Source organism: Brienomyrus brachyistius, chromosome 5 (genome assembly GCF_023856365.1).
Source record: "Brienomyrus brachyistius isolate T26 chromosome 5, BBRACH_0.4, whole genome shotgun sequence".
Classification (NCBI taxonomy): Eukaryota; Metazoa; Chordata; class Actinopteri; order Osteoglossiformes; family Mormyridae; genus Brienomyrus; species Brienomyrus brachyistius.
The window spans coordinates 1,262,501-1,274,732 of record NC_064537.1 but is presented as its reverse complement, the minus strand read 5'-3'; the positions used below and the strand labels follow the sequence as shown (position 1 = coordinate 1,274,732).

At 46.4% G+C, this 12,232-nt stretch overlaps 1 protein-coding gene and 1 long non-coding RNA gene across 6 annotated transcripts in view; one reads left to right on the top strand and one right to left on the bottom strand.

The window, feature by feature from the left end:
- The first annotated feature begins 454 nt into the window (after window positions 1-454).
- tnfsf18 (TNF superfamily member 18) lies at window positions 455-6,395 on the top strand. Its single transcript, XM_049013087.1, has 3 exons — window positions 455-798; window positions 3,562-3,637; window positions 3,898-6,395. The coding sequence occupies exons 1-3, from the start codon at window positions 655-657 to the stop codon at window positions 4,230-4,232; spliced, it is 555 nt and encodes a 184-aa protein (XP_048869044.1). The 5' UTR covers window positions 455-654; the 3' UTR covers window positions 4,233-6,395.
- A 4,659-nt stretch (window positions 6,396-11,054) lies between these two features.
- The window catches only part of LOC125741773 (uncharacterized), a 2,083-nt gene continuing 905 nt past the window's right edge, over window positions 11,055-12,232 (bottom strand). For 4 of the 5 annotated variants that reach the window (XR_007397850.1, XR_007397851.1, XR_007397853.1 and 1 more), the window contains exons 2-3: window positions 11,829-11,966; window positions 11,055-11,708 (exon numbers count right to left, since the gene is read on the bottom strand). This is a non-coding gene — a long non-coding RNA (uncharacterized LOC125741773). Of the gene's footprint in view, window positions 11,709-11,828; window positions 11,967-12,229 lie in introns of all 5 variants that reach the window. The other variant, XR_007397854.1, reaches the window with a different exon arrangement.

Sequence of the window (12,232 nt, the reverse complement as noted above, 5' to 3'; positions counted from 1 at the left end):
GTGGAAACATCACACCTACTTCCTTTCAGCACAAGAGAGGGTTTTGTTTTTTTGGGCTGTGTGAGATGGGAGATGCAGGTAAGCAGCATTCGGATTGGTCTGCTCCCCATGGGGGTGCGGATATGCTGGGTTTAAACAGAAGCAGAAATTGCTATGTGACAGCGTCCCGTGGACCGTCCCCGTAGAGCACACAGCAGGCAGGCCGCGTACCGCAACAAAGACCGTTAATCTTCCAGGCCCCACCAACACGCGGCTCACAAACAAAAATGCGTGTCACACCTCTCCATTTGTGTCGTGATTCTCCCTTTGATTGTTCATGACATCATGGCATGACTGAATCGGACACACCGAGATCCATATCTGCGGGGGTGAGACCCTATTTGGTGCTTCAGCGTCCCGCCTTTTCCTCCGACGTCCGCGCAGCGATGTCGACAGACCTCGGCGAGGTCTGCATTTAGAGGGACGCGCACCTGGATCGCAGGCTTCTGCTGACACAGCCGGCGGTTGAGCTGAGGAAGAGGTTTTTTCACGGAGACTGACAGCGGCGGGGAGGAAGCCGAGGCACGTTTCACTCTCTCAGCCGTTCTTACGAAAGAGAGAAAAAAGGAGAAGAAGAATTGAGGTCCGTCCCTCTGTCTCTCTCACTCCTGTGACATGTCGTCCACGGAAACGGCACTTCACCAGGCGCTGGCTCGCCATCAGTGCCTGAACAACACCCTCATGCTTTGGGTTACATTCCTCTCCCTGGCCCAGGCCATCACCCTGGCTCTCCTCTTCATCTTGGCTTGGCCCATGCAGGTAAGGCCCCCAGCGAGACAGAGCGCTTGGCTGCAGGCAGCCTTTGTGGGTGATAGCACAGGACATCCCGAGAAGGCTAAGCACAGTAACCATTCTCACTTTGGTTAAAGGTGCGAGCTGGGCTACGTAACAATGATGCCAGGCGCAAACATCATGGCTTGCAAATGGCTCTTTTGTCCTTATAATTCATCTATGGATAGATATACTTTCTTGATCCCAAGCAGGAAATTCCCGAGATCAGCCACAGAGAGGCGCACACAGGGCATGGGAACCAGAAAGTTTTGAATGGTACCACTGCAGCAACAGTGCTGGGTGCTTAAGAGTCTCTCACTGGCCAGACATTAACGCTAACACTTCAGCAGCAGCTCTTGTAGCTAAATGGGAATGTGTATCAGGTGTGTCAGCTGTGGTTTGAGAAGCTTCTCCACAAACCATCTGCACATCTGATTATTTCTGGTGGTTACTTGGGAAACCACCTTAGCTGGATCCAGCAACTGTCTCCCTCCTGGCTTTTGAGCTTGAAACCTTATAGTTGACATTTGCTTAACCTCGAAGGCTCCAACCTACATGCTGGTAATGACATCTCCTCTGCGCAGTCTATGGACTCACAAGGACTGCTGGAAACTGTTTGGAGCTCCATATAACAGGGTTGATATTGGTAGGTGGACCTAACTGAAACCAGTTATAAGTTTGTGATTTGCTGGCTAGTAATGTTAAATAGAGACTCATGATGAATGGTCTCTGCTCTGGTCAGTGGACAAGTCCAGTGTCCCTTGTCAAAGATGCTCTTACAGATATCATGTTTCGAGGTTCACTGACTACATGCAGTATTTGTGGCTCTTGGCAAGATGATTGACATCCGGCGTGGCTGAAAACCAAAAAAATTTTTACTATTGCATAGTGAGAGTGGCTGAACTCTTGTACAGAAGACCTGCTGTCAAACAGATTCTGTTGGATACAAACCTTTCGGGTTAATGAGAGGCTGGTGGAAGAGCAGGGTGATGGATAACCAAATACAGATACAAATTGACAGTTGAAATGGCTAATGGACAAACGATGGTTGAACTGGTTGATGGGTAGATGGTTTCTGATTGAAGCAGGCTGGCAGAAAGGTTGCTGATGGTATTGGAGGGAGGGGGGTGGCTTGGCAAATTAGGATGCTGTAGCTATGATCAGAAGGCCACTGGTTAAAATCATTGTGCTGGCAGACCAATGTCACTGCTGGGTTCTTGAGCAAGGAACATAAAACCCAGAACTGCTGAAAGAACTGTGTGAGCCAACTTTCTGAAAAATGTTAGCTGTATTAAATGGGGCCTTCAGAGCTTTTCATCTGGCGTGTCTTCTGTTTGGGCCTCGTTCTTTAGCATGCATGGATGCATGAGTTGTTGAAAATGGTGTGGACAGATGGACTGTCATCTGAGCTCATAATCTGCACCACAAATAACACACACACACACACACACACACACACACACACACACACACACACACATACGTACGCACAGTCCTACCTATTCTTATCTTTATTGGGACTGTCCATTTATGTCTGTAGGAAGAACCCTAATCCAAACCATGATAACCGTAACCCTACAGTAAGTAACCCAACAAAACACAAGACTTTTGGCATTTGTAATTTTTTGATAGCAGTCATAGATAGTTCTAAAAAATGAGTTTCCCCTTGTGGAGACTGAAATGGTCCCCACAATGTCAAAATAACTGGTTTTTATTACATTGTGGGTACTTTTGGTCCCCAAAACGTATTATATATATGATCCAGACACAGACACACACACACTTGTTTACAATGTCGTAAATCCATCTGCACACTTCCCAAAACCGAGCTTTTTGATGCGTAATTGCGGTCTGGGGAGGCGTAAATGGCCCTGGCTCCCAGTTTGCAGTGACAGCTCATTCCCCTGAAGAGGGAACTGAGAACAGACCACTGAAGAGTGTGTCCAGTTGTCAGGGTGGCAGTAAGACGTAGACAGATAGCCTCCTCCCAGCCCAGCTATGGTCTCTGCACTCCCGTTCTTCTCAGCAAGATCTATTGTGTCATATATTCAGGCAAAACTTAATAAATATGTCAAATTGAGTGTTGAAAGCAGATTGCAGGAAATGGCCATTAGAAACTCGCCATGGTCACGCAGTCTTGAAAGTACAGCATGGACTGGAAGCTCTGTCTCATTTTAGATTTGTGTTTCATTCCCCTGAGGTGCTGTGGCTTTGTTCCATCATGCCTCCCTTGCCACAGAAAGACGAATCCTCACTCCCACATTCTCTTTTTGTACGCAGTTTTTAACCTTTTGCAGTCCCATGTATGAATCTGTATGAATGACTTCCACGACTTTTTTGTTGTTACACATGTGTGCTGTACATGGTATCTGTTCCTTGAGTTAGAAAACTATAGATATACGTCGAGAAGCTATGATGAAAATTGAAGAATAAATATCATCATAATTTAGAACCCAGGCAGCATGATTAGTGTTAGAGGTCAAGGAACCTAGTAACAAGTGTTTTTTTGTAGGGTGAGGGTCACATTTTGAGTTTTCACCCAAAAAAATACTCAGTGATGTAAGTAGAAGTGTCCACAGGAAGAATGTAGAGGATGCAGGGCAGAGAGCAGAAGTTATAAAAGACAGAAGCGATATGAACCTTTATCTGGGCACAATAAGTGAACTGGCAATAGGTAAGGATATCCAGTGAAAGCAACTTCCAGGCATTTAGAAATAACTGTTGTGCTGCCATTCAACTGTTCCACTGCAGGATGCTTCCAGGAGTCCCTGTCTCTGCGAGCCAGCGAACACAACTCAACAGTTCCTTGTGAATTTTCTGAAACATGGTAGGACACACTCCTGCATTAGATAAATGCATTGGGCCCATCACAGCTCACCAGCTGTTAGAGTCTCTATCTTAACAAGCAATAGGCCCAGTCTATGCTCTGCCTGTCTCCTTCCAAAATGAAGGCATCTCCTAATGTTTGTTCTATTTAATGGCCCACCAATGGGCTTCTACACAAGAAGAATTTATTGCTTATATTGTCCAGGATTGCCCTACAAGAGTGTGAATGCTTGGATCAGCAATGGACTTCTCTTTCTGTAGGCTCCGACCAGACCATGGGTGAAATCCCTTGGATGTCAGAGAATGGCATTCAGCCAGTCATAGCCAAGGATGGCCGCTACTTCCTGTATATCCAAGTCACTCTGCAGTCTCATGCTGCAAACCTAACCTACACTGTGCACGTTAAGAAGTCCAATACGGTTCTCATAAGCCTCACCCTCACCAAAAAATCTGATGAAATAACCACGGGGTTCCATGGACGACAGGTGCCGCTGGGGAAAGACGATGAACTGAAAGTCACCTGTGCTCCTCCTGCTCTCATCAACACCACTCAATTCGCAACATTTATGGGAACCCATCTCACAGAAGCCTTTTAACGAGACACGTTACGGCTTCCCTGGGGTGCACCTATAAAAACCCTGTTAAAACTCCTAGCTAACTAAAGTCCAGCATCTCCCTAAGGCCTGCTTACTTGAACCCAAGCCCTAGCAAACCCCATTAAACTCCTAGTTCTCAAACTTTATTCATTCATTGAAATGTTAGTGATAAACCAGGTTTACAAACTGGAATATAGATTTGAACAGAACCTTTTCTTGTTGCCAATGCCTGTTTTTATTTATTTATTTATTTATTTAGTTTGAACCAATCCTTATAGTAAGCTCAGAATTTCTATATCCAAGATGATGAGTCTGCAAAACATTTATATTGCAGTACATTCCTTTTTAGTGTCACGTTTCTTTGTAAGGTCTTTTTCCAATTATTTTAAGTAAAATGTCAAACATCACTAAAAAGCCTGTTGGTGAGGCCACCTTGACATATCTGCCATTTGGAGAATGTTGAGGTGTCCCACCAAAGACACTTATCAGAGAACTAACCTCTTTTTTCTTCTGTGTATGATGCGAAGCCCATTGCTGTGGAACAATATCCATAAGGCACTTTGTAGGACCACACAGGACAGAGTTACGCACCGGCTGTCGCCGTCGGATTCCACGGCCTGTTACCAGTGTCTAAGGTCCTTGCTTCCATTTCTCCAGAGTGGGTGCTGAGGGCACTGCTGATTCTTAGCTTCGCTGAACCTCGGCTGTGCTGAGCCTTGGCTTTCCTGAGCCTTGGCTGTGCTGAGCCTTGGCTTTGCTGAGCCTTGGCTGTGCTGAGCCTTGGCTTTCCTGAGCCTTGGCTGTGCTGAGCCTTGGCTGTGCTGAGCCTTGGCTTTCCTGAGCCTTGGCTGTGCTGAGCCTTGGCTGTGCTGAGCCTTGGCTTTCCTGAGCCTTGGCTGTGCTGAACCTTGGCTTCGCTGAGCCATGGCTTTCCTGAGCCTTGGCTGTGCTGAGCCTTGGCTTTCCTGAGCCATGGCTTTCCTGAGCCTTGGCTTTCCTGAGCCATGGCTTTCCTGAGCCTTGGCTGTGCTGAGCCTTGGCTTGACTGAGCCTTGGCTGTGCTGAGCCTTGGCTTTGCTGAGCCTTGGCTTTGCTGAGCCTTGGCTGTGCTGAGCCTTGGCTTGACTGAGCCTTGGCTGTGCTGAGCCTTGGCTTGGCTGAGCCTTGGCTGTGCTGAGCCTTGGCTTGGCTGAGCATCGCCATGTGGGAAGCTGCCTCAGTGCCAGAAGGGCTCCGGCCTCTTTTAGCTCGCAAACCACAGGGGACGCTGGGGTGGCAGCTCTTGTGGTGCCTTTTCCCCAAAGATCTCCAGAAGTTTTGTCTGAAATGCCTCTCAGACACTCACTACATAGGAATAGCCTTTGTCTCAAGCTATATTTTTGAATGTATTTCCTCCAAAAAAGTATCTTTCTATTATATATTTTTGCAAATAAATTATGAATGTTGACAATGTCAAACGAGTGCTTCTGTGAAGCTGTAATGGATGTGGAAGCCGTTCACTTCCAAATCATTGTCACATATTTTCTGAGATAGCATTTAGCCCAGTTTTGAAGAGGGGGTGCTGCATGACTCCGTGGTTTAGGATGCTGTGTCCATGATTGGCAGGGCACTGGTTCAAGTCCCTAAGTCAGCAAAGTGATTTCACCACTGGCCCCCAGTTACATCAGGGACCGGCTGACACTGTTCTCTGAAATATGTTACTTTGCACTGCAGCATCTGCTAAACAACTAACAATGCAAAAAATGACAAGTCACATCCTGTCTACAGAGAGTGATGTCAGACTTCTTCAGGGCATAACCGCAGATTGCAGGACTTGTGTGTATTAGATAACCTATCCATGAAGAATCAGATTCTGTCTTGCTTTGGTTTGGACACATCCTGACTCTGGCCTTACATAATCTGTAATTATTTAACTTACCAGACACTTTTGTTCAAAGCAACATACAAGTGAGGCAAAGAAGTCGATTAATTTAGTTAGACTGAGCTTCCAATGAATGCCCAGGTACAGTACAGCTATAAGCAGTGTTGGAGCATGAGCTACACAACATCTTCCAAATAAACTAAGAACCTAATAAGAGTGCTGTTCATGTCATCAGAAAGTGGAAAATTAAGAACATTCTGGGAACACGGAGTGGTATCTGGTTAATAAACATATTCCAGTAACCCATTTGTCTTGAAGTGTTTCTTAAAGATATTTCTTAAAGACTTAAGGGTCCCTTGACAGATGATGTATTGGAGGTAGCCCATAATCTGCAAAGCCACTGAGTTGTAAAGACCTACATTGGCAATATGTTTGATGTAGCACATAAAGTGTCCGAATACGCAGATGTAGTATTTACACATGTGTGTTAACTGTTTATGTATTATTTAATCATGAAACCATTATGGTACTTACAGAAAAAATGGGAATGGTTCCTGGAACCCTGTAAATCACATAGACAGAGTTACCGCCTCCGTTGTCAGATGCGATATGCTGTGTGTGCAGACCGGCAGTGTGCAGACACTCACAGTAAAGCCAAACATTTGGCACAGGCATGTTTTCAGTTGCTACTGATGCCAGCATCGAAGTAATACAAAAATGTGGGTGCATCACTAAATCACACAACCTTCCCCAGAGTGTAACTCAGCCCAGAATAACAACTGTCAGGATCAGTCCCTGTCTTGCCCTGGTCCGTGTGTCATTTCCCTGTGTGCCCCAGGGAGTGTCGTTACTCATTCTGTCCCCGTTATTTCCCCGGTTTGTTTAATTCCTTAATGAGCTCTCCTGTGCCCCAGGCCACTGTGGGCCTCAATGCCCTAAGTGCTGGTTCAGTCATACCCTACTGTCAAGAGCTCAATGTTGGCCAGAAGCCAGTCTTGACTACATTGGACTGTTTGTTTATTGGTTGTTTCCTGCTCTGTAATGTGCTCTTGTATTGTTAGCATAGGTCCTTGTTTTTGTATGATTTTTTCCTGTTACCCCTACAGTTGTTTAGCTAGTAGTTATTTTCAGTGCCAATGTCTCAAGTCTATGCTAGTGTTTGTGTCTGTACTAATTTGTGATTATGCTCACCTATCACACATAAACACACACACACACACATGATATGCTCATTGCGTGTTTGTAGCTCTACTTGCCCTGTGTTTGCTGCTGTCCTGCTCGAGGTCTTCCTGTGTTGCTCCCTTCCTTACTTCTTCTTTACCTGCTTTGTTTTTGACCTCTTGTGATCCTCTTTATTTCTTGTTTTCCTATTTTTGAGTAATTAAAGCCCCTTTTTGTGAGCCACAAATTGTATCCTTCACCATGCCCATCCGTAACATATAATATAATGATTAACTGTACAATGATCATCATATGAAATTAATCCATACTGGCTTTTATATGCATTCACACCTTGTGACCATTACCATTGTTACATTTCAACAATGTGTCTACTCCTCTACCGGCATGAAGCAGAATACTGCAGTGTCCACAACGGAGAGACTTGTTCACTATGAGGGAGGCTGACTGCCAGCCATAGTGGCCCCTGGACACAAGTATCATAAAACATAAGACTCAAGCTTTTTTATTGACATCGTAAACCCATGCAGTGAAATTTGGTGACAACTCTGATCCAGAAAAGAATCTGGATGGGAAGACTCTGCACAGCAGTGATAATTACGATAAAGGTACAGTGGGTGGGAAAACATGCATAAAATGTATTAATAATACTGAGTAGAATGAGTGAATTAAAATAGGTAAAATTATGACTCAAATAGGTAGCATCAGTAGTGAAAAGGTAGCAGCAATTGCTAGGACAACTGCATCAGCAGTGGGTAGGATAACTGCAGCAGCAGTGGGTAGGATAACTGCAGCAGCAGTGGGTAAGATAACTGCAGTAGCACTGGGTAGGATAACTGCAGCAGCGGTGGATAAGATAAATGCAGCAGTAGTAGGTAGGATAACTGCATCAGCAGTGGGTAGGATAACTGCAGCAGCATTGGATAGGATAACTGCAGCAGCAGTGGGTAAGATAACTGCAGTAGCACTGGGAAGGATAACTGCAGCAGCAGTGAGTAGGATAAATGCAGCAGCGGTGGGTAGTATAACTTCAGCAGTGCAGAGCTGTGCTGAAAGATCCTGTCAACATCTGAGAACACTTAGAGCACGAGGGTAGCGGCCAGAGTGCTGAGTGTGTTTGAGCTGGAAGTACTTGTGGGTGGGATTGCCGGGAATGCTGGAATACCTGTAGGAGGCTCCATGGCAACAGCAAAGGAAGAGGCCTCTTTGTGTTTGTGTGTGCGTGTCTGGTCTCACACTGTGATGCTCCTGTGTGTCTGTGTGCTTGTGTGTCTGCTCTTGCAGTGTAACACCCCTGTGTGTCTCTGCACTTGTGTGTGTGTCTGCTCTCGCACTGTGATACCCCATGTAACTGTGTGTGTGTATGTGTGTGTGTGTGTGTCTGCTCTCGCACTGTGATACCCCATGTAACTGTGTGTGTGTATGTGTGTGTGTGTCTGCTCTCGCACTGTGATACCCCATGTAACTGTGTGTGTGTATGTGTGTGTGTGTGTCTGCTCTCGCACTGTGATACCCCATGTAACTGTGTGTGTGTATGTGTGTGTGTGTCTGCTCTCGCACTGTGATACCCCATGTAACTGTGTGTGTGTATGTGTGTGTCTGCTTTCGCACTGTGATACCCCATGTATCTGTGTGTGTGTGTGTGTCTGCTCTCGCACTGTGATACCCCATGTAACTGTGTGTATGTATGTGTGTGTCTGCTCTCGCACTGTGATACCCCATGTATCTGTGTGTATGTGTGTGTGTCTGCTCTCGCACTGTGATACCCCATGTATCTGTGTATGTGTGTGTGTGTGTGTGTCTGCTCTCGCACTGTGATACCCCATGTAACTGTGTGTGTGTATGTGTGTGTGTGTCTGCTCTCGCACTGTGATACCCCATGTATCTGTGTGTATGTGTGTGTGTCTGCTCTCGCACTGTGATACCCCATGTATCTGTGTATGTGTGTGTGTCTGCTCTCGCACTGTGATACCCCATGTAACTGTGTGTGTGTGTGTGTGTGTGTGTCTGCTCTCGCACTGTGATACCCCATGTAACTGTGTGTGTGTGTATGTGTGTGTCTGCTCTCGCACTGTGATACCCCATGTAACTGTGTGTGTGTGTGTGTGTCTGCTCTCGCACTGTGATACCCCATGTAACTGTGTGTGTGTATGTGTGTGTGTCTGCTCTCGCACTGTGATACCCCATGTATCTGTGTGTGTGTGTGTGTCTGCTCTCGCACCCTGCCGCCCCCTCACTTGGCAGCTCGCTCTGGGTTTCTTTCCTCGCCCCCAGGAGAGGCGCCGCCGATCCGAGGCGACGTCAAACAGGTTTTCCCTACCAGTGGGCCAGAGTCTCGGCGTGTCGTTTCCGCTCAGTCGGTTTCCTGTCCGCCATGTAATGCGGTCGCGTCTCACAAACTTTCCCCCTCGCAGGCCGCGACATGCAAATGGGCCTCGTCCCAAGAAGCTTAAATGAAACTTGGCTCCGGAACGAGACGCGCCGAAAGCCGACCTCCCCGCGGGAATCGCGGAACTTTCCATGGGCGGGTGAACACTGGGCCTGTATGCGGCCAGATCGTGTGATGTGGTGGCGTGTGATAATCTGCATTTGTTTGTCAATCGGCCTCATATCCGGGGCAAACTGTGTCTTTCCACTACCAGAATGGAGCTTTTGAGACAACTTCAAAGCGCAAAAGCTGGTTTACCTTATTCAGTGCCCACAAACAGACACACACACACACACATACAAACACACACACACACACATTAACACACACGCACACACCCACACACATACAAACACACACACATTAACACAAACACACACACAAACACACGCACACACAAACATACTAACACACACACATGCACACACACAAACACACACACATTAACACAAACACACGCACATACAAACACACACAAACACACACACACATACAAACACACACACACATTAACACACACACATACAAACACACACACACATTAACACACACACAGGCACACACACACAAACACACATGCACACACACATTAACACACACAAACAAATGCACACACACACATTAACACACACACACACACACACATTAACACACTTACACACATAAACAGACACATAAACACACACACACTCACACACACACACACACACACACACATAAACACACTCACATACACACACACAAATGAACCGTGTCAGCACCTACAAATCAGTCAAACAAACAGCACTAGAACTAGAGACAAACACACTTGTAGGACCATGACATCACCACTTTTTCCAGCCCCCAAAGCGCCACAGCAGCTGGGCCCCCAGGGAGTCATGTGTGCCACACAGCAGCCAATCAGCATTGCAGACCTGGCTGCTGCACTTTTTCTCTCTGGGCAGGGGGCTGCTCAGGGCAGAGGACATACTTGACTTCATGCCGGAAAACAGTGTCATTAAAAATATGGGAAAATCTACAGGGAGGCCAAAATCATGGAGTATGAGGCAGCGATTGGCGTGGACTGGCCTTCGAGAAGTTAGCCGTTCTTGTGGGGACCAGCCTATCTACCCCAAACAGGGCTGCCCAACCCACCGATTGTGAAATATACCGGTAGGGTCAGTCGCTGGAAAAATATATTAAGGGGAGCCCCCTGCATGGTGGTAAAACACAGCAAGGGCCATCCAACGAGTCGATGGTACAATATCAAATTTTGGTCACTTGACAGCAAATGTTACAGTTAATTAATTCAATTAAATTAAATTTTATTTGTATAGAACATTTTCACAACATTACATTGTCTCATAGTGCTTTACATTATCCCTTCCCAAAGTCCCTAGTGAGCAAGCCGACGTCTAAGCCAGTAAGGGAGGGCTCCAGACCGGCGGCCTGCTGGGCCAGTAAGGGAGGGCTCCAGACTGGCGGCCTGCTGGGCCAGTAAGGGAGGGCTCCAGACCGGGCAGTGCATTTTGCGGCTACTTAGCAAGCTTCCTTCCCCCGACATGTCCCACTACCCAGTGAGACGCGCCGGCTGGAGGGGCTACACTTTAGCCGCTGAGTTCAGCTGTCTGGGTTAAGAGGCAAACATGACATTAATAGCGGGGGCATGACGAAGGTGGGTTTCATTGTTCACAGGAATCTCTATCACAGCACTGATTTTTTTTTCTTTCAGAGAATCAGTCATGTTCTCAATTTTATACAAATGCACCAAGTAACCACCAGAGGGCAGTATGCAATCTTCTCACTTTCCCACTGACTGTGTACTGTGTAATCGTCATGTGCATTTAATCTTAGTACTGATTTAAGCCACAGGTGGCATTAGTTAGGCACCATTTTTATTGTAATAGACGTACAGGTTTCACACTAGCTTTCTTCAAAAGTGATCTGTAAATAGCTTCCAGGTTTTCAGCAACTATCTATTAAACCTGCATTTCTTTATACCCTTCCAGCAGTTTTCAGTGGTTAAAATCTGTAAGATTAACATAACATAAAATTGTGCATTGAAAAATCCATCAGTTACATATAGTTGTTACACGAGTCAGTAAATGCATGAGAAAGTACAGTGTTGCGTGTTAAATATGATATTTACCTTCACGATGTGGTGATGAAATTTCGCCAAATGACCACTAGCATTTTCTCACAGCTGTGTCGCTGCGTTGGTCTCAGCATAGCCACAGATATAAAGGGGATTCCTGCACAAAGTGCTCCGCTTCTCAGAAAATGGGCTCTGAAAGCAGAGAGGTTGGGTCTGAGATGAATAAGTAGGACTAGCAGCCTGAATGAGCGAAGCCACAGAGCAGGTATATGGTGTGGAAACTCTGCCCTCATTTTGTCAGCCTACGACATGCTGCAGGGAAACCATGCATGAGATCCCAAAGGGGGTCTGATTGGCTAGCAGGAGGCTAAATGCTGTATCATGCGACTGATGCAATCCACTGAACGGGAGCAGAGTAGCTGTGAGAGGAGATCCTGAAGGCGGCTCCTCCTCACCAG